This window comes from Meleagris gallopavo, chromosome 4 (genome assembly GCF_905368555.1).
Source record: "Meleagris gallopavo chromosome 4, MGAL_WU_HG_1.1, whole genome shotgun sequence".
NCBI classification, from domain to species: domain Eukaryota; kingdom Metazoa; phylum Chordata; class Aves; order Galliformes; family Phasianidae; genus Meleagris; species Meleagris gallopavo.
The window spans coordinates 37899836-37920366 of NC_139407.1; the positions used below are offsets into that span (position 1 = coordinate 37899836).

The 20531-nt window shown below is 38.5% G+C and overlaps 1 protein-coding gene across 2 annotated transcripts in view; it reads right to left on the reverse strand.

Annotated features, from left to right (window-relative positions):
* Positions 1 to 20531, reverse strand: part of EGF (epidermal growth factor) — a 56337-nt gene that overhangs the window by 18538 nt on the left and 17268 nt on the right. Inside the window, exons 7-19 of one of the 2 annotated variants that reach the window (XM_003205738.5) lie at positions 17676 to 17801; positions 16654 to 16776; positions 14669 to 14791; positions 13355 to 13480; positions 12384 to 12520; positions 11052 to 11200; positions 8746 to 8850; positions 6917 to 7140; positions 4129 to 4296; positions 3164 to 3313; positions 2030 to 2179; positions 1574 to 1690; positions 476 to 601 (exon numbers count right to left, since the gene is read on the reverse strand). In XM_003205738.5, coding sequence (XP_003205786.2) covers positions 476 to 601; positions 1574 to 1690; positions 2030 to 2179; positions 3164 to 3313; positions 4129 to 4296; positions 6917 to 7140; positions 8746 to 8850; positions 11052 to 11200; positions 12384 to 12520; positions 13355 to 13480; positions 14669 to 14791; positions 16654 to 16776; positions 17676 to 17801 — 1824 coding nt within the window. The remainder of the gene's footprint in view (positions 1 to 475; positions 602 to 1573; positions 1691 to 2029; positions 2180 to 3163; positions 3314 to 4128; positions 4297 to 6916; positions 7141 to 8745; positions 8851 to 11051; positions 11201 to 12383; positions 12521 to 13354; positions 13481 to 14668; positions 14792 to 16653; positions 16777 to 17675; positions 17802 to 20531) is intronic. The other variant, XM_085222902.1, reaches the window with a different exon arrangement.

Sequence of the window (20531 nt, forward strand, 5' to 3'; positions counted from 1 at the left end):
ATTAATTATTTGATGAGTATTATGACACACTCAATACCTGCTTTCGTTTGTATTCATGACAATGATTTCCAATAAAGCTCTACTTGTTCTCCTCCATTTTTCTCCTCCACTTCACTCATCCTTTCTCTCCTGCTGTAGCTACTAAAAAGAGTGCAAACAGAGAGGAACTGAACTATATACTGAAAACTACAGGCTTTGCATAATGATCAACTGTTGAGGCTGCCACAATTCAGACGGAAGGAAAGAATTATAAAGCAAGAAATGATTAACGTTGACTGTCTGGGGGAGCCACTGCCAGGATCCACCACCCTTATCAGATTCTTCAAAAAGAACCAGAACCAATCAATATGGACACAAGACAGCTCCACAGCTCCACAGCTTGATGCAGAGCTAGCCCAAATTACTACAAGTGTCTCTTGCTCATTCCTCCCACACCAATCTCCAGAAGCAGCACAGTCCTTGTGCACTCCCATACCTTCACAATGGAGCCCATCTCCCATGTAGCCCTCCAGGCATTTACAGACATAGCCCCCTTCAGTGTTGATACACCCTGACAGGTTTCGATTACAGTGATCCATATTTGCAGCACACTCATCGACATCTGTGAGACGAAACAGGGAGAAGGGACATGTGGGTCATGAAATCATCATCTCTCTCAGATGATGCTGTTACCTATCATTTGTACGCATGAAGTAAAGAGAGGGACTTTTTGTTCTTTTTTTGGTATGAAATTTTCCAAGGATGCTCTAAAGAGCCTGAAAAATCAAAGAGCTGCTTTCAGCTGCAGACCCAGATGTTCCACAAAAAACATTTGCTTCAAAAATAATCCTATTGGGATGGAATTATCCCATTCAAAATCATTCTTATATCCTTACCGTCTTAACCTCTACTCAGAGACAAATTTTGTGCTGAAGGAGGAAGAGTGTAAAAAATTTGTACCACAGGTCATTGAAAATAGAATTTTCACCCAAACCACCTCACTTTTTCCCTTTTTTTCCCCCCCTTTCTGTATAAAAATAGACTCCTGTGAGTCTCGATGCTTGAACAAAAAGAGGTAATTCGTTCTGTTTCTGATGCCTTTTGGAATGCAAGTCCAAAAATTTTTTTTGAAGAGAGGGATCTTTAATCAGCAAATTGTTTGATTATTAGCTTCTCTACAGAGCTAGACAAAAACAGAAACAGCCCTTTCATACAAATACTGTATCAGGAATACTAACTTTTAAGAGATTTCTTAGCATGTACTTTTAAATTATACATCAACTCTCATGTCCATGGACTGAGTTTTTATAATTGGACAATTTTTACAAATAAATACTCCAGGGTTTTATTCCTATTATCTCCATTATTGCTCGTTAATATTAATAGGATTAACGCTCACATTCAGGGGAAAATAAGCTGTGTGATAATCAGCCATTTCATCTCACATGCTCTCTGCTCATCAACCATTCCAAAACAAGTGATCTCATGACCTTTTTGTAATGGTTCACACAGCAGAGCTGTCAATGGGAGAAAAAATTGTCTTTCTTCTTTTACAGACATCTACGTTTTTCCTGAAGGTTGTGTTTTTCATTACCATAGCATGATTTGCCCTTCCTGGCAAATCCTTTCAAACACTGGCACACAGCACCATCTTCCAGCAAAACACACTGTGCATTGGCATCACATTCTAGTGCAGCGCAGTCATCTTCATCTATAGCACAAAATATACATATATTTGTATGGATCAAAGAAGGAATTATAGCAGAATAAAATCAATTAGAAAAACATTGGGTCCTAGTTTGAAGCACAGTGACTGCTATTGAATTTTATTTAGGCCTGGATAATATTATCAAGTTTTGTTGACATATCAAAGCACCACAAAGACAAATAAAAAAGCAGTTTTATATGGCAATTATTATTATTATATTATAATTATAATTATAGACCACTCTTGTCGTAAGGGCATTAAGAACACCATTAGTCTTGGCTTGAGTCTTTCTTCCTTTAGGACATTATTTCTTGTTGAAGGATGACAATTTTCAGACTCTACCTGATATCATGATTTCAGCCATCAAAAAATCTTCAATTTTCTTCTTTTCTCCATTTTCTATACCCTTAAATACTGCATTGCTCCACGTGCTCTGGAGGGGGGTCTTTAGTGTTAGCATTGGACCTGCCTCCTTCTGCATAGAGATAGTTTCTGAAAAGAGAAGAAAAAAGTGACACAGACTATTTACATTTACTGATCTAACTTTCTGATTTTCTATCATTGTTCTACTTTACAGTCATCACAGTGTTGTTTTTTTTTTAAATAAAAATCATTTCCTACACAGGCTAATCTGTTTCTGGGTTCATATTATTACTGAAACCACTTATTGGTGTTTTTTTCAAATACAAAGAACAAAGAATCCAACTACGTCAGCACTACAGACATCTCTCTCACAGATAATGTCAAGGAAAATTTGCAGTGGTCAGACTACACGTTATTGTCCTAGGACAACATCCCAGTGCTTCTTAAAGGAAATTTGTTCTATTTGTTTCTTGCAAATAGAATAAAGCATTCATGAAAAAGTATCTTAGATGCATTAATTCCTCAGAAGGAGTTGCATGTTCAGATAGGAGACAACAAATCTGTGGAGAGCAGGGACAGAGCTGCCAACTGTGAACCCAGGGTGTCTCAGTTCAAAACAGAGTACAAGGGTAGGGCTGGAAAGCAGAGTTCTCTCAACAGATACAGTAAAGAAGTTTCCACTCATGTAAGCTTTGGTACTGTGTAAATGTTCTAATCTTTCTGCAGTATCTATATTCAAGCTATTCACCTGAGCCATGTCATTTCAATTGGCTGCCAGTTTTACTAGTGGCCCTTGTGAAGTTTTTTGACAGTTCTAATCACAACATTCTAACCAAAGATACGGAAGTACCATAAATCAATGCATCAAAAGTTACAAAATTTGAATAATTCAGCCTCCTTGGAACAAAAAAAAAAAAAAAAAAAAAAAAGAGAGAGAGAGAGAGAGAGAGAAAAGGTGAGAAGCAGCATGAAACTATATTACATACAGTGGAAAATGTGCATTTTCATTCTTCAGAGAAGCTATCATTCATTATGTAATGGAAGGTGAACGTTTTTCAATGTTATTTGCCAGATTCTTTAAGGGGGTCTTTTTCTTGAATTAGGGGATTGTACCTGCTGTCACATTAGAAGCATTCAGAGGCTGACAGGTTTTTCCATCTTGAGTTTTCCCAAATCCTGGGTGGCACATGCAATGGGTAACTCCAAAATTGTTTTCACAGATCTGATCACAGCCTCCATTCATATGAAGGCAAGGATTTGCCCCTAATGAAGAAAACCAGGCAACTTAACAAGCTGTTTCTTCAGTCAATATCTCCTCTTAGCCATGCAGAGTTAGAGCAGTAGGAAACACAGTAAGGACAGAAAAGCTAGTAGGTTTCTAATGGGTGTTCTTTGGCTTTTTTTTTTTTTTTTTTTTTTTTTTTTTAGGTAAAAACAGATGTACATATTAAAGCATAAATATTATCACCTAGCCACTAGCATGAAAGCAGATTCGCATACTCTCTTTTTAACAAATGTGTGACCTTTTATTATTGTATTATTATTTTCTTATTATCTCTTCTTTAATTTTTAGAGTCCTAACATCACCCGAAAGAACACTACAAGGGCATGAGGAACCTGTGATTATCTTCTCTCAGTCATGGTCTACTGAATTACATGATATTTTTTTCTGCTTACAGGGAGATTGTTCTGAACAGAAAATCAAATTATTTGATCAAAAACTAATATAAATTATAAATTACAAAATCTTTCTCCATGTTATATTTCATTACTTTTTGTGAGAGGGGTGCTAGTAAACTAAAATAAATAGGAATTACAAATCTGTGGTAGCTTTGTGGTAGTTGATGAGCATATATTCTTGGGCATGATCATAAATACAAAAAATTTGTTAATATTCCTGGACACATGCCCAGATGATGCTTTCAATGAATGTCAGTTGAACTGTGAGAGGCCTTTAAAGGACCTGTTTCTGAGAAGATAATCCTCTCCCCAAGGACATGAGAACATCTATTATATCGACATCAGTGAACATCAAGAGGAGGCTGGAATGGAATGACTGCTCAATTTTTGCAGTATACCTGGTTTCGCCAAAGGATGAACTACAACCATTGATGAGGGTCTCAGCATGCTGCCTCGAAGACGTACCCTGTTTTGCCCGGTCTTCTTGTCGACCCTCATTAGTGATGGCCTAGCCCAGTCTGAAAGCCAAAGGTGATCCTCAAACACCGCTACAGCAAAGGGGTGGCCTAGAAATAAACAAGATTCCTCATTTCCACATCTGTAGAACATACACAAGAAACCAAGTTTATAAGATCAGTATCTGCATAATAGTCTACTTCTTCATAATGACTTCTCCACTTCGATGTTCTCATGAGGAGCACCAAGTATCCACGAATGATGGATCACAGGCACTTGTTACTCTTATTCTCAGCAGAATAACAGCAGGTAATAGAAATCCCAACTCAGCTCAGTACATAAATTTTCCCTTGGTAGCACAACACTATCTGAAGAAGACTTCAGATCCCTAGTTTGACTTCCCAAGAGGAACTCAGCAATTCAGAGTCCTAGGGGCATTTTCACATATAAAGGTAGACATAAAAATCTTTGCAAAACTATTCTGTTTTCGGTATCTCTGTTGTGGTAGAAAACTGCCATTAGTCTTTCTACTCATTTAGAAATCTCCTGATTTCAGGATAGCCCATGAACAAATTTTTTGAAGTGGAAGTTAAGAACACATCTTGATTTTTCATGGATGTCTCACTGGTCTGAGAGGGGTATTCTACCTTTCTGAATCACATTTGTTTCCTCCTGGTCCTCACCCACATTCTGAATTCTGTCTGAGCCTCACTGAGAGGTGTTTCTTTTAGACACAAGATGTTATGCTCTGTGTTATTATTTTTGGATGTAAGCCTCAACTAGATGATGTTTAGCTTCAGTAATGAATGTGAGATCCCTACAGGTAATTTTTTTGCAAAAATCAGAGCCAAAAAAAACAAGTAAATTAGATAAATTAGATCCTTGGAGAAGTAGTATATGTTGATATATCTTAAATGCACACCACAAATAAACTGGAAAAAAATACTACGTAAGAAAATTTCTAAGATATTTCATAATTGTTTTTAAATGTTAAATTAAAGAGTATATTTTTATTCTCCTAGCACTTCACCACCCCCACTGAGCTGTAAAAATCACTGGACGTTGTTCTTAGCTCTTCTTTCCATGAAATTTGAGCAACTAGCACAAAATTTATATGTTGTTTCCATTTCAACTCTTCATTTGTAAAGATATTATGGATTAAACATAGAGACACAATATCATTAATGGAGATACCAGGAAGAGGAAAGTTAATAGTTACATGTAAGCAGAAGCCTTTCCAAAACTCAAACCACTATACAAAGAAAATGAATGATCATGATATTTACTACCTTGGGGAAGTGCTTACAAGCTGTTTTACTTAAAGTTGGAAATAGGGCTAGGAGAAGAGCAGAACTAATCTTACCTATTTCACGTGCAACTAGACTAAATGAATTCTCAGTACAAGGGCACTAGAGGGAGCTGCTGTAATAAAAATTCCTACTGAAGCACTAGTATTACAGAATCATAGGTTCATTTGAGTTGGAAGGGACCGCTAAACAGTCACCTCGTCCAACTCCCCTGAACAGGGATACCTGCAGTTCCATCAGGTGCTCAGAGCCTGACCAGAGATGTCTCCAGGGACAGGGTATGACCATCTCTTTGGGCAACTTGTGCCACTGCCTCACTTCACTTACTGTAAAAAACTTCTTTCGGATATCCAGCCAAAAGACACATTGCCCTGTTCTTTCAGAAAAAGAAAGTGAGACATTCAATAGAATTTAAGGCCTTTCTTCTCAAGTCAGCTGCAAGGAGGAGTGTACAGCAGAATATACAGCAGGGCAAGAGATGTTGGCAAGATCACACTGCCCAGGATTTTGAATATCCTACAGACTGCAGAATAATGCTTCCTCCTAGATCTCACCCTGCTCACCTCCAAACAAGTTGGAGGGCAGCTGGGTTGGGAATGAACACAAGTCTTCACAAAGCAGAGCCCAGAAGAGCAGTAGTTCAACACACCAATCATGCTGCTGAACCAAGAATCCTCATTCTGCCCATGTTTTGTATGTAAACCTACAAAAAAAAATCTGGTCCCCAGAGAGTTATCAAGCACAAAAGGGAATTGGCCTCTTCAGAAATTAATTTGCCATATATGAGATTTTCAAACACATGGTTTACTTTAAATGTGGTACAATATCAGTTCCTCATTACTAATACTTTTTTTTCTTGCTCCAGAAAAAAAATCAATTACATGTCAAACAATAGCAATCTCAGCAATAACAACTACCAGCATACAGCACAAATCATTCTTTCATTCAACGTCTATTGTGTGTTTAGAATTCTTCCAGTGTTCAACACTGCAGATGCAGGTTCAAGGGGCCTTAATGGCCAAGATTGTCTTCTGGCTTATGACAATATTAACTCACTGGCGCAATAAATACAGTAAGACTTGATTTAAACTAAGCAGCCATGCATGGAACAAGCAAAACACAGTTAACTTTTCCCTTCTTTTCATTTTTGTGGGGAAGGCAGAAAAGGTCTCTACATAATGCAAAATGGCTGATATGGAAAAGCAGAGATTGTCAGAAAGGTGTTCTTTTGTTAAAACAGATCAATAAATGTCATTTGGTTGACAGATTAGAGAATTAAGTAATGCCATTAACTTCAATATAGAGTTGCAAGGGATACGCAGCCAGCCAGCAGCAACCAAGAGCTCCCGTACATAGTCACATATGCACATATACATGCACACTGACAAGAAGCAATAGGTAATTATCACTCCCAAAGTCTCACCTACATCATTCTGTGCAAGAATTCGACGACCCGAACCATCCAGATTTGCACTCTCAACCACTGACTGCTTAGCATCGCACCAGTACAACTTGTTGGCTAAGTAGTCAAGAGCTATTCCACTGGGATGCACAAGACCTATGCTGGCTATAACCCGACGATCTATGCCTTCTAACGAAGAGCTGGCAATCTGGGGATGGATGCCCATTTCAGTCCAGAATAATCTCCTTTAGAAAACAAAACACAAACAGGGAGTCAGTAAGGAAGTGATTGTTATTTTCTCTGTAGCATTCTTTCAAGAAGAACAATGAAAGGTGCTTGCTTCAAACAAATATATTGGCTGCTGATCTTTTATAACTTGACATAAGATTCCAGCTGATTACACTGGAACTTATGCAGAACCCCTGCTATGTTTGTCAGCACAAAACCTTCCAAAACAGCTCCTATCCAGCCTAGTCCTCCAGTCTGCTTTTTGCACTTTCCACAAGAGCTGGTAGCGGCATAGCACAGTCAGGCAATAGAAGACTTGACGCATTACCAAGCTGGTTGGCTGAACAATGGTGGAACAATGCACTCATGCAAAGTTACCCACCACCCATGGAGAGCAAGCAAGAGTCCTCAAACTGTCTTAAAAAACCAAACCAGTGACAGATCTTGCCTCATCTTTTAATAACTAACTTTGTGATTCTCAGAGTCTCTCTCAGGAGTTCTGAGTGTTACAAAGTGAACGCTGACTTTTTTTTTAAGGAACAGTGCAAACAGCTCAAAACAGAGACTGCTAAACCCAGAAATTACTTTCAGAGTTTGGACTCAGCCCAAGGCGTTAGCTATCTTTTTCAGGTTTACAGAGATACCCCTGGATTCACTTAGCTTTATTTACACAAGTAGTTTTGCTGTAGCCAATGCATGGATCAGTGTTCTTGATAGTCTTTCTTCTATCTCAGATTCCTCTTCAGCACTGGCTTTACAGTTACGGACATTGTCACTCCTCTCACCACTAACAAAACAAGATTTAGTGATGTTTCCTTCTTTTCCCCTGGTAGCTATTGCTCCAAGCTGTGCAAGCTTTATGCCTCTACTGATACTTCGGATAAGCAATCTCCTGAACTGACCTGCTTTGTGCAAAATGCCACTACCATCTTCCATCTCTATGGAAAGATTTCCTCAGGTCTATGCCCACAGTAAAGCTAACAAAACACCCTCCCTGATTTGGTTTCATGCATCAGTACTTAGAAACAACAGGATATTAGCACAAAGAAACTCAGCAGGATTCTGAAAACCACCTTGCTACAGGTACACAGGTTGAAATCCATGGGATTTCACCACTGATTAAAATAGTCAGAATTTCATCAATAGTCCTAAAATTTCAGGGTTTCTGTGATCTCAGCACTATCTAAGAAGATATAAGGTGTATTTAAATTAACACACCTCCACAACAGTAGATTTCGGAGGAAACTGAAATATGGCCATAAAAAAATCCTTTGTAAACCACATATGTTGAAAGTGTCTACACCTTCTTCACAGCAATACATATGGAAAAACAAATTATTAATTAGGATGATTTTAGTAGCTTGTACTTCTTTGTAGTTTCAACCACATACAATATCTTTATTGGTTATAATTTCTTTAATCTAAATGAGGAATTATCATGCTGCAACTCACAACAAAAATCCAGCAATAAATCACTGCAGCTCACATCACTCTGCTAGGCAATTACTGTCCCAATGTAAGGCTTAATGTAGATTTTGTCTGCCAAAAGGGCAAGGCTGGCATGCTCATTTTTCAAAAGCCTCGCTAACTGCTACACAATTAACATGTTTATCACTCCTTACCTCACAAATGGGTGAATGGCAATCCCTCGGGGCTGAGAGATATCCTCCCAAATGATCATTTTTCTTTGCATTCCATTCAAATTGCTTCTTTCAATGCATGCCTTCCTGCAACACATAAGACACTGTTAGGTCCTCCCTGCTATCTTTCTAATTGCTTTTTCAGGCAGAATGTACTAAGTTTTTTCATTGCTTTAATTTAGCACCAACTGTAAGAAATCACTTTGCAAAGACATAAGTAATCCTGCTGCTATGGAGTGTCCAGTTCTTTTATCTATAAGTAATTCACATTACAGCTCCATTATCTGGTCCAGGACATGATGATAAAATAGCTGCTGCTGTGTAGATGACTTGAAGTTCCCCTTTGTCGGGAAAAATAATGAGTTGGAATTATGATTGCTAACAGATTAATCTTAACTTCAAAAGAAGTCAGGAGAAAAAACAGCTCCTAATTGAATGACACTATCAAATGTGTAAAGACTTTTTTTAAATAGTACATTTTGTAGCATTTTCCATCCATAAACTGCAGTCAACTTACACATTGTATCTATTTTATAGGGACAGAAGTAAAAGTCCTTCTGATCACTCCTATGATCTAGAGCAGTGAAGTATACAACTGTAGATGTTCATTCCTAGAAACTGCATCTTGCTGAACAAATGTCAGCCTCTACACGAAAGCAAGTCTATCGCTTTCCATGCCTTCCTCAATCCATAAAGAAAGATCACACAAGGATGGAAGGAGAAACATACACTAGGGCTGCTCTGAAAGTAATGTCTCCTATTTTATTTTGTTGGCCCACAGTATCAGAGGAGAATGTTGGCAATATGGCAGTAAAGGTTGAACATTCCCACCAATATCCTATTCCATGTTGTGGCCATGTGACAGATGGCAGCAGAGGGGCAGTCTGACAAAATGGTGTCTAACATGGAAATGTGTATGAAGCAAAACTGTGTCACAGAAGAAGAGGAGAAGACAACCTTTCTCTTGCAATACGATAATGTGAGGACTCATTGCAGTTTGAAAACCATGGAGCACAAAGTCCATCTTGGCTGAACTGCTTTGCCACACCCACCACACAGTTCAGATTTTGCACCTTCTGACTTCATTCTGTGTGGATCAATGAAAGATGAACTGCAGAGGCAATATTTTCTCAACAGCGATGCAATCATTCTTGTAGAAGTTGTGAAACAACATCTGCTGGTGCAGATGCTTATGGTCATACTATACAGGCTCTTGTCCTCTGCTGGCAAAAATGCAAAGCTAATGGTGGTGACTATATTGAAAAATAGTGGTCTGTAGCTGAGAATTTGCTCTATGAAGTAGTGTTATTGTGCTCTTTATACCTGTAGTGGTTTCCATGGAAATAAATACAAACCATTACTTTCAGAGCAGCCTGCGTATCTATACATGTGGAATAGAAACATGTAAAACCCGTAAGTGAGGAGGAAGTAGCAAATACAAATTCATGGCTACATCCTTGGATCTTGTCTTTTGGAGAACCACAATTTCCCATTTCACAAGAAATTCTGGCATATTTATATGGGAGTATGATTGCATAGACAAGTTTGTACCTAATATCAAGGAAGTGGACTAGTAGGGTATATCTAACAGGGACAGTGACTATGATGGGGACTTTTAAAATTATCTTTTTTTTTACTAATAAAATATGGGTTATGTTAGAGTATCATGACTGCTCTTCAAGAAGCCATCATTGCATGTTCTGTTCTGACACCGCCTTTCTACCACAAATGACTTCTCTTTCTCTGTATGTAACTGGTTACCAGCTGAGACATGAAGTCATACTGATTGCCAATGGTCAGTTCCCTTTAATAACAGAGAACTGACAAAGAAAATTATCTTAAAATAATTGCCCATTAGCTTTAAGGGGCATAAGTTTAACTGTCAGCAATACTGAGTCCATCCTGAGATGTACTCAGTACAGTAATACTCCCATATATATTTATAAACATGCATTGTGAATATATATATACGACTGTATACACATATTCACTTGTGCACACACATATAAATATATATATGTAGTACATGCTTTAGATTTTTTGCAACTGAGTCCACAACCTTGCTCCTTTAACAAAGATAAAAATACAATAGTAGACTGAACATGAACTTCCTGCATTATGGTTTTAAAGATCCTTCCAAGTGTATATACCAAAGATTACAGCTATCCAGTCAGAATGTGAAACGTTACTGAATTTAGAGTGATATCTCAGCTATTTCTGTATCACCAGTCATTTATTCCAAATATCTTATGGCATGCTTCAACATAAATGCACTGTGGAGCATGTACCCTCGGTCTGTCCAATACAATTTACGGTTAATCCAGTCCACGGCAAGGCCTTCGGGTATATCTATAGCTCCATGAATAACTTTTTCACGATTTGAGCCATCCAGATTAGCTCGTTCTATCCACTTCAAGGCAGTGTGGGCAAAGTAAATCTGTGAAGAAATAACACGAGGCATATTTAGTTCCCACTGTACTTTCTGCTTTATTTCCCTCATCTCACTGTTTCTTTTTTGAATGAACTTCTTCATCTCAGAAATTCCCTGAATGCTTATTCTCAAAAATCTGCACAGGCCACATGTGATTCCTGACCAAATGAAAGGCACATGTCTTTCAACCAGGATGACTGCTGCAGACTGCTTGTGCTTAGCAGTAAATCCTAATTGCCCTACATACAGTCACCTCAATACCCTATGAGTTGTTGCAGTAAGCAGCTGCATCACATGCAGCACAGCTGAGAAAGCAAAAGCAGGAGCAAGCAAAAGGAAGCATGTTATCATGTCACTACCTGCTCACTTGGCAAAGGGGGCTTAATGCCACCAGAGCAGGTGATTTACACTGGGTACAATGCAGATCAACTGTGAGCTCCCCAACAGGGCCCTGTTTCACAGCAGGAAGCCATGTTCCAGTGGCACCTGAAATGATCACCCTGTAATGTGGCTCTCATTACATTCCCATTTATTTGGGAATGTAACATGAGTTACATTCCCATTTATTTAGTTCTGTCCATCTGGTCCCTGAAACATTTCCAGCAACATAACTGAGCTCCTTATTGCTTTCACTGTACCATCCAGTACCCTTCTGTGTCTCTCTAACAATGTAAATAAATTTCACCATCCCCAAAAAATGACCATCTGCCATGGGAGACTCAGCAAAGTATATCTGAACTTCTTTTCTAAACTCCACAGGCAAAGTGCAGGGCACTGGGATATGGCCACCCATACAAACTGCTCTCTATGAGGACACTCATCTTTCCAACAGGAATATCTTGTAATAAGAAAAAAATCCAGCAAGCATTAAGCAGTTTTGTTCAGTAATGGTAATTACTCCTCGGTTTAGAAGGGATTGCGGCATGTAGCTCTTCTGAAAAAAATACACTAATCCAAATTCCCTGTGAATTGGCTGTGTCAACATAAACACATTAAGGCAGTAAGGAAAGGGTGAAACTTCAACTTGTGTGTGGCATCTTGTGCCAGTGGCGATCCTGGGCAGGCAACAGAGCATCACGCAGAGCAATGTGTAATCTGGATCACTGACAGCAGAAAGGTTAAGGCACACGAGAGCCCAATCCATTTGTCCTTGCAACACTTCAAAATCCTCTCATTTTTAATACCTTACCTTATTTTCCACTGGGTCAGAATCCAGTGCTAAGACTACTCCCATCTGCCTGTCAAGTAAACTTGCATAATCTGTTCCATCAAAACTGATCCGGCGGATATCTTGGCTGTTTGCAAACAACAGAAATGGCCGAGGGCCTGGTGAAGAAAAATTGCACATACGTTAATTCTACCAGCTACAAAATGTTCCCTAGACTACATCATTACATAGGATGTTGTGGGTGGGAACAACAGCTCCTGCATATGCTCTGTTTCTCTGTGTTCTTTTTGGCACCTTAATATTATAATCACCAATACCTTAACTACTGAAGTATGTTCTGGGCACTGCTTCATTTGTTTCTTTTAATATTTTGTATATTTTTTTCAATTCTGTATAACTATGTACATATCTTTTCAGGTCAAATTATTTCATTCTCACTTAACTACATTAATTACCTGAGGCCAACGCCAAGCAAGCAATGAAATTTTTGTCCCTGGAAGGTCTGAAAGTGTGAAAGCATAAGTAACAAAGAAGTGAGGATAGAAGAGACAAAAACCTGAATATAACAATTAGAAATTAAGATATAGTTCCACCTCCACTGCTAGGTAAATGTCTTAAGCACATAGCAGAGAAGGACAGAAGGAATTTGGTAGTATTTTGTTTTATTAGCCTCTCACCTCTAGAGCCTACATTTAAATCTCACACACATCTGAGATAACCTCATGCATCTATTAAGTTAATTTGGCAGTCTAAAACTATTTTCCGAAAGAACGTTGTGAACACTCTTATTACAGAGCTAAAAGCAAGGCTAGGATTAATTGTGCTAGAACCAGTACATAGATAGACAGTAAACATATTATTTTTCTAAGTGTTGCTCAAAGTTATATAGAACTAGTGAAAAATTGTACTCCAGTTATGCTACCCACTTTAAAAGCCTCTGAAACATTTTTGTTTTCATTGGCAGAAATAAGCAGGCTTATCAAGATACTGACCTATAGCAGTGCAGTGCTTTCTGTCACGTTGAAGCTTATATCCAGGAAAGCAAGCACACTCCCAGGAGAATGGGCTTAAAGAAGAACATATCTGGCTACAGCCACCATTATCTGGAGACGTGCAACCTTAAACAGAGCATTGGAAAATTTTAACTTTGCCATCCTAAGGAAAAAATACAAAATTGTAAGTATAAGTAAGCGAGTAATTCACTCTGATTAGGATTTCTACAGTATAAACTCTCCGTGATGGACAGAATTGTGAAAAGCCTCATGTTGGAAGCAGAAGTCAAGTGAAATGAAATACAGTTTCAGCTTCTCCTTGAACCTTTCCTGAAAATTCAGGACACGAGGTGGGAGTGCATGGGGTTGGGATATGTGATCAGGCTTCCATGCGTCGACTGGTTTTGAGAACTTTTTCAACCATGGAAATCTCATCCAAAATAAAACAGTAACAAATTATATCAGAGATGGCACTCCATGCAAAGCAGCAGCTAATCAACACTATTCTCCAAGTTAATTAATCTAGGATGATGAACTGGTGAAATACAGTGACTTTCTAATAGAACAAGGCAAAATTTTAGGTAAAATGAAAGGAAACCATTCATTCTTCTTGGGCTGTACAATTCCAGCCTGAGCTTACTCAGTGGAGCATCACCAGCAAAAAGGCAACATTGCTACATGTATATGGTACAGTGCAAAGTAAGTCGCAGTTGTAAAAGAGAAAGGAGATTTGTCCAGGCATGAGATTGGCATTAGCTGTGCTGTCTTGATCCCTAGGCTTACAAAAACACAGCTAAAAAGTACAGCCTCCTGAATTTGGAGAGCCACTAGAACGTGGAATGACAGATGAGTAGGTGGAACTTCTCCAAATACTCTAACTCCAAAAATGCCATTTGTGGCTAACTAGATGAAATTGCTGCAAGTTAAAGTGACTCAGAACCTGGGTTGTGTAATGTTGATAAAGTCATCTTCAGATTTCACCCAAGCCCTGATTTTGTATGATTCCTCTCAAATATAAACTGTAAATGCCACCTGCAACCAATATCTGGGAGATGCCTTGTTTTGTGCTGACAGCGGAAGAATTTGGCCTGTAAATATTGAATGTTGTTACTAGTAAGCATCTATTAAAAATGAAGATGAATATTGCACATCTCAGTGCTCAAAGAGCCAGACTTTCCATTGCCTCCTATCTTGTACAATCATTTACAGCTGTGCAAAATGACTGTAAAGTGCCATCATTTACTTCTAGTTCTCTCTGCCAAGAACAAATAGAGTTTGGCAGTCATTACCACTATAAAAATGTTAAACACTTACCCGTGCATGCTTTGCCATCCTCTTTGAGTACAGATCCTTCAGGACAAAAGCAAACAGGCCCTTTAGATGTCTGAAGGCAACCATGGCTGCATTCAGTGTCGTTATTTAAACAGGAAATTAGCTCTACAGTAATTTAAAGAGGAAAAAAGATAATCATAAATGATAGAAGAAATTTTTACTAAACCTCCTTCAAAAGGTGTGTTAACATTTTCATAGCTGTTATTTGGTTGTTTGGTTTTTTTTTCCTCCTTCCAAATATTTTACACTCTCTTAATTACAGGAAAGGAAAACCCAAACTTACTGCTGAGTCATGCAGCCCTTAGACTCACCAGGCTAAAATTTACAAATTTTTATGAAGGAATGAGATTAAAATAGAAATAGATAAGAAAATGATCACTTTTACACTTTATCAAACGTGGATCAAGTTTCCAATATAAAAGGAAGTCAAACTTAATGTGAAAAATATGAAGACAATAAGGAAAAAACAGTGACTCCCTCTTTGGAACTCATGACCAGTTCCATGGGATCCTCTCCTTCCACCTCTGCTCTGCAGCGCTGCATCTCTTTGCAGCCCCATTTCAGCACCACATGGCAGCTGGAACACCCCCTGGAACTAACACAGGTTTCACATAGCTGCTTCTTTGAACCAGCTGCATACACTAGCTTAAATGGGCTGTAGCTGTTGCAAATACTCCTCCCAGACAGCTGTGCTCTGAACTGGATTGCTCTAACCCTTTAGGCACAGTGAAGAGGGTGAAGAAACCAATCTCATGTTTATTTCCCACCAGAGCATGTGGTTCTGGATGAACAGCTGCATACAAGACAATCTCAAGGTGCATAGACAGTGACATATCTGCCTTATGTTCCAGTGGTTATGGAGTTATACTACCCATGCCACATCCCTAACGTATGTTAGAAAAATAGCATTTTCTATCTAATTTGAGGAACCCAAACTGTAGGCGTAGAGTTTAAGTTAGTCATCTTGGACACATGGGGACATAGTACCACCCAACAGCTGCTGGCTGCAGGTGTTCAGTCACATCTGACTGCCTCATGCAGCCATCTCCCACAGCCTGGACACCTATGCTTAGATCCCTGAGTCCTATACCTGGCTAAGGTAATGCCTCTTGGAGTTTTTAAAAAACAATAGACTGTATGGTTATATTTAGACATTAGTATTGATATTTAATACACCCTATGTCCTGCCACAATCCGTACTGAACTCACTGCTGTGCACTGGCACTTCTAAAGAGAGCATATAGCAATGTTTAATTTTTGTGGAAACAAGGAATAAAGACCCTTACATGTCTCTTCCAAAGTAGAAAAGTGATGGGATATATCCCAAGACCTGAAGAACTTTGTTCAATTTCACATTTTATGTCCTAGAAAAACTCGACTCATTTGTAGGCCTAGTATACACAACACTGAATTATGGAAGAAAAGATGTTGCCAGCTGGCAAGCAACTCAGCAAACACTGCAAAACTTAGGGCCCTAACTCGAGTGCTCCATGCAGGCATCTAGAATCGGATACACAGATGCATGAAACCTCAATCCGCTTTGGTCCACAAGAGGCTCACATGTGATTACTCGTGTGTGCCTTACTTCCTTAAAAATGTCATCTGTCTTTGGTACACACAGTTTAAGCTAGTCCTACTTGTATAGTAAAGGAGAAAAGCAATGCAACAAGCAAAACTTTCAGACGTTTCAGAGTTATACAAGGACTGCCTCCAATATAATAAAATCACAGAATTGTTTGAATTGGAAGGGACCCTTAAAGGTCATCTGGCCCAACTCCCTGCAACAGGGGACAAAACAGGGACACCTACAGCCCCATCAGCCCCTCCAGCCTGACCTTGGGTGTCTCCAGGGATGGGTCATCCTCCACCTTTCTGAGCAACCTGTGCCACTGCTTTATCACCCTCATCATAAAACATTTCTTCCTTATATCCAATCGTACTGTAGACATCTTTGTCTACATACTTACCATGACAAGTTTTCCTATCAGGCAGCAGAACAAAACCTCTTGGGCAGGTGCAATAATAGGAACCAGGGATGTTCACACACCCCAGAGTACAGCCATGATTCCAGAAGCCACATTCATTGATATCTGCCAAAAGAAGCACTCACTGTGTCAGAATATGATCATCAGCCAACATCATGGAATTGAATTAACAAAGCCTAACAGTCTTCAAAAAATCTCTTTATTTCCCATTCATTTTACAAGATATGTTGGTCCTACTAAATACTTTTTTAAAAAGCAAGTCTTCAGACCAAATTCAGACAAGTTTCAAAAATCTTCAAGCAATATATTCAGGCTGTATATGCTCAGCATATATGTCCAGAGGCAAAGTATGCCTTCTCATACAGATTCCAGTGCCAGAATCCTGTGTGCACCCTAAAAATTCTCATTAGATACTTCCTTCTGACAAAAAAAAATAATCTTTTTTTTAAAAATGGCTCCAACATGACTTGAGAAAAATTCTCAAAATGGGGAAGTGGTTTAGAAGATTCATTTTGGAAAACAATTCTGGCTGATTTCCTGAGAATTGTATGGCTGCTGTAAGTGTTTTAAGCTCATAATTTTGATGCCTTTACATCTATCCAACTTTGGTCATGTGGTGAAAAAGATGCTTCTAAAAGTCATATGTTGACAAAAATTAATAATACTAGATTTTTATTAAAGCAATGCACACTCAAACTTGTTAGGAATTAATGCAGTTTTTAAACGTGAGGTTTAAAACAGCCATCGTGTTACAATATCTTTCAACATTTCACCTTCAGTGATGCAATCCATTCTAAGTTTTATCAGGATCCATAAGAATGACAACTCCTTAAGCTAAGACCAACATTTCTCACAAGGACAGCATTTGTGGCATTTTTGTATGTCTACTTTTAGACTGCATTAGCACAGGGAAGGCCACTAAACTGACATGTCACCTTGAAGTAAAAGAGCAGAGGAATCTTTTTATCTGGTGGAATAAAGCTAAGAGTAGATCTATGTATTACCTTCACAAAACTGTTTATTTCGACTTAAAACAAAACCACTAGAACATTTACACCGATGAGTCCTTGAGTCCAGCCTGCAGATTCTTCTTCTGCACTTTTCTTTGTTCAAATCACAGATTCCTTTTTCTGGAAAAGCAAACATAATGTAAATGTAATCTTCTGTTCAAGGAGAAACTTGAGTGAAGTTGTGAACTTGAGTTTTGAGTGAAGATGCTCAGTGACATACCTCTCCTTCTCAACAGTAACTTGCTCAACCTGAGTAATTTATTTTATAATAACTTCTATAACTTTCTATTGGTAAAATCAAGCCAAAAATTCACTATCAAATTAAAGCATTTGTAGGACAAAGAGTCCGTTTTTCAAAGACAAAGGGTAAGTTTCTTCAGCGGAAGAAGAAATGAACCTACAGCAGAAGCCTTACTGCTACTCTCACTTCAGAGAACAAGGCAAACAGACACTGAAGCATCTCTTTCCACAGGAAGAATTGGCAGATCCTCGTGTCAGCTCAGCCATCCTCCACAGCTGGTACTTCCGCAGATACGCAACACTCATGCTCTTATTTCTGTCTTGCAAACTATTATTTTTGTTTTAATCTTCCTAATCTTCTTCTAGGGTTGCTTGCCCCTTTTCCAAGCTAAGAATAGCTGAACTGCTGCCACTGGATATGGGTATGTAGCCACCCACACACAACTCTGTGCTTGCCCTGAGCTGTATGTGCAATAAAGGGAGTCATGGTCTCATATAAGCAAGGAAGACATTGGATGTGAAGGAATTGCTTATACCATCTCCAATCCAACATTCAAATTCCAAGAGGCGGACACCAGCATAATATTAAATTTCAGCATTTAATCTTCTGCTAGCCACAGAGGAAGAAAAGCTAGCCATCAGTTGCAATGACAGATCACATCTATAAAAGAGTGAACTAATTTCCTAACAGACATTTCATCTTGGCTGAATATCAGCAGTGGACATATTTGCATCAGACTGATTAATTTCTCTCTAACAAAAATCATATCGCTGAATGAAAAACAGTGATGGATGACTAGATGGATATTATGTGTGTCACTATGCACATGAGCTTATCAGAAACTTGAATCTTATGTCGTTTTATCTGAGCCTATCTTTTTGTAGAACTATTTTTGAATTTACAAACTAGACCCTTAATCTTTGTCACTATTGAAGCTGAATCAGACACGTTATGATGAGGTATCTAACTTCCAAATACAGAACAAATCACAATGACAGCAGTGCAAATATATTCAATCTCAAAACAGTACAAATGAGTAATCAGACAATACTCGAGACTGCATCTTAAAACTGAAGGTGAATAGTCTCTAAGTCATGAATCACAAAAATTTTAAGATAATATTTTCTGTAGAAATAGTCACTATGAACCGTATTTTCTCACTGCCCCCTACCCCATCAAATTTTAAATGGAAATTTTTGTTCTCAGATGATTACTTGACATCACATTAGAAAGAAACAGAAGGTAATTCCTCTATATATATATCCTGGCATTTCTGAATAGCACTTCCTTTTGATTTATTAAGCTGTCAGAGAAGGTATTTTTAAAAAATTCCAGACAGAGCCTTTGAGACTTTACGGTAATTAAAGCATTTTATGAACCATTAATAAAAGTGGAAAGAGCACTCCAACTGGCATTTGTGAATGCACATACTGATATCAAATCTAGGGTTAGTTATCAAAGAGACTTCAGTTAAATTAAAGACCATCTTCCAGGTACTACCATGCCAAAGCTGTTGTGTGGGGTTATAGCAAATCCCACAGCTGAATTAATGCCACTCTCCCTACTTATTGGCCCTGATCAGTTCAGGAAAGCCTTTTGAAAGAGAAGAAGGAAAGAGGACATGAGAAATGTAAAATAAATAATCCAAATTCCTGTCAAAAATCTGATCATATCAGTTGAGCACTTCTTGTCAGTTTCCTTTTCATCTGAAGGACTTATTTGCTATCTGTTTTAAATAAGGCCTGATAATTCACAGCTGACACTACAGTGTAACACACACTTTCTTAGCTTGTACAGAGCATCCAATTAATCTAGGTATGCTTTCATCTCCAGGTTTCTCTGCTGTAAGATCAGCTATAAATCTCATTTGTACTCCAGACTCATTAGCCCTTCTTTCATCTCAGTTCTCACAGTGGATAAGCCAAGCAATGTACACACAAAGTCCAAAAAGTTCGTCTGGATTCAACCCTTTAAGCTTCTTTCTACTCCATCACTTCCCAGACATTTTTGCAAGATATTTAGAATAAAATAGAACTACTACTGAAAACACTGTCATAGTTTCATAAGACATGTTGGAAGTATAGCAGTAAATGATGCAAGGCATTTAATAGCACTAGTATGTGATTTATTAAAGAGAGGTGGGGACAACCTTATTCCAGTGGAAAGAGAAACTTAAGAAAATAACGTGTTCTAGAGGGAAGAACTGAATGACCATAGTCAATGAGCATTATGCTACATCCTTTTGTGGAAAGAACATATGTAACAACTAATAGCCCCTGAGGTTCAGAAGAACACTGTCATGAGCTACCTTCCTCAGCTACTATATCCCCCTCTCTATCTTCTTGAAAATGCAGATATGGCAACAGGCAGTACCAAAGAAGCTTCATGAGACACTACATGGGGCATTCCAAATTTTGGAATCTTTGCAACAACACTAAGACATGCGTGGGCTTGTCACTACACTATCTACCCCACAAATGCACCCTTTCATAGTTACTCTGTGTGTGAGCACCAAATGTATGAGTTGAAGAAAGTGCTTTAATTTGACGAGACAACTGTTTTTCTCAAAGGAAGGACAGAACCAATATTGTCTCTGAATGAAGGCTCCC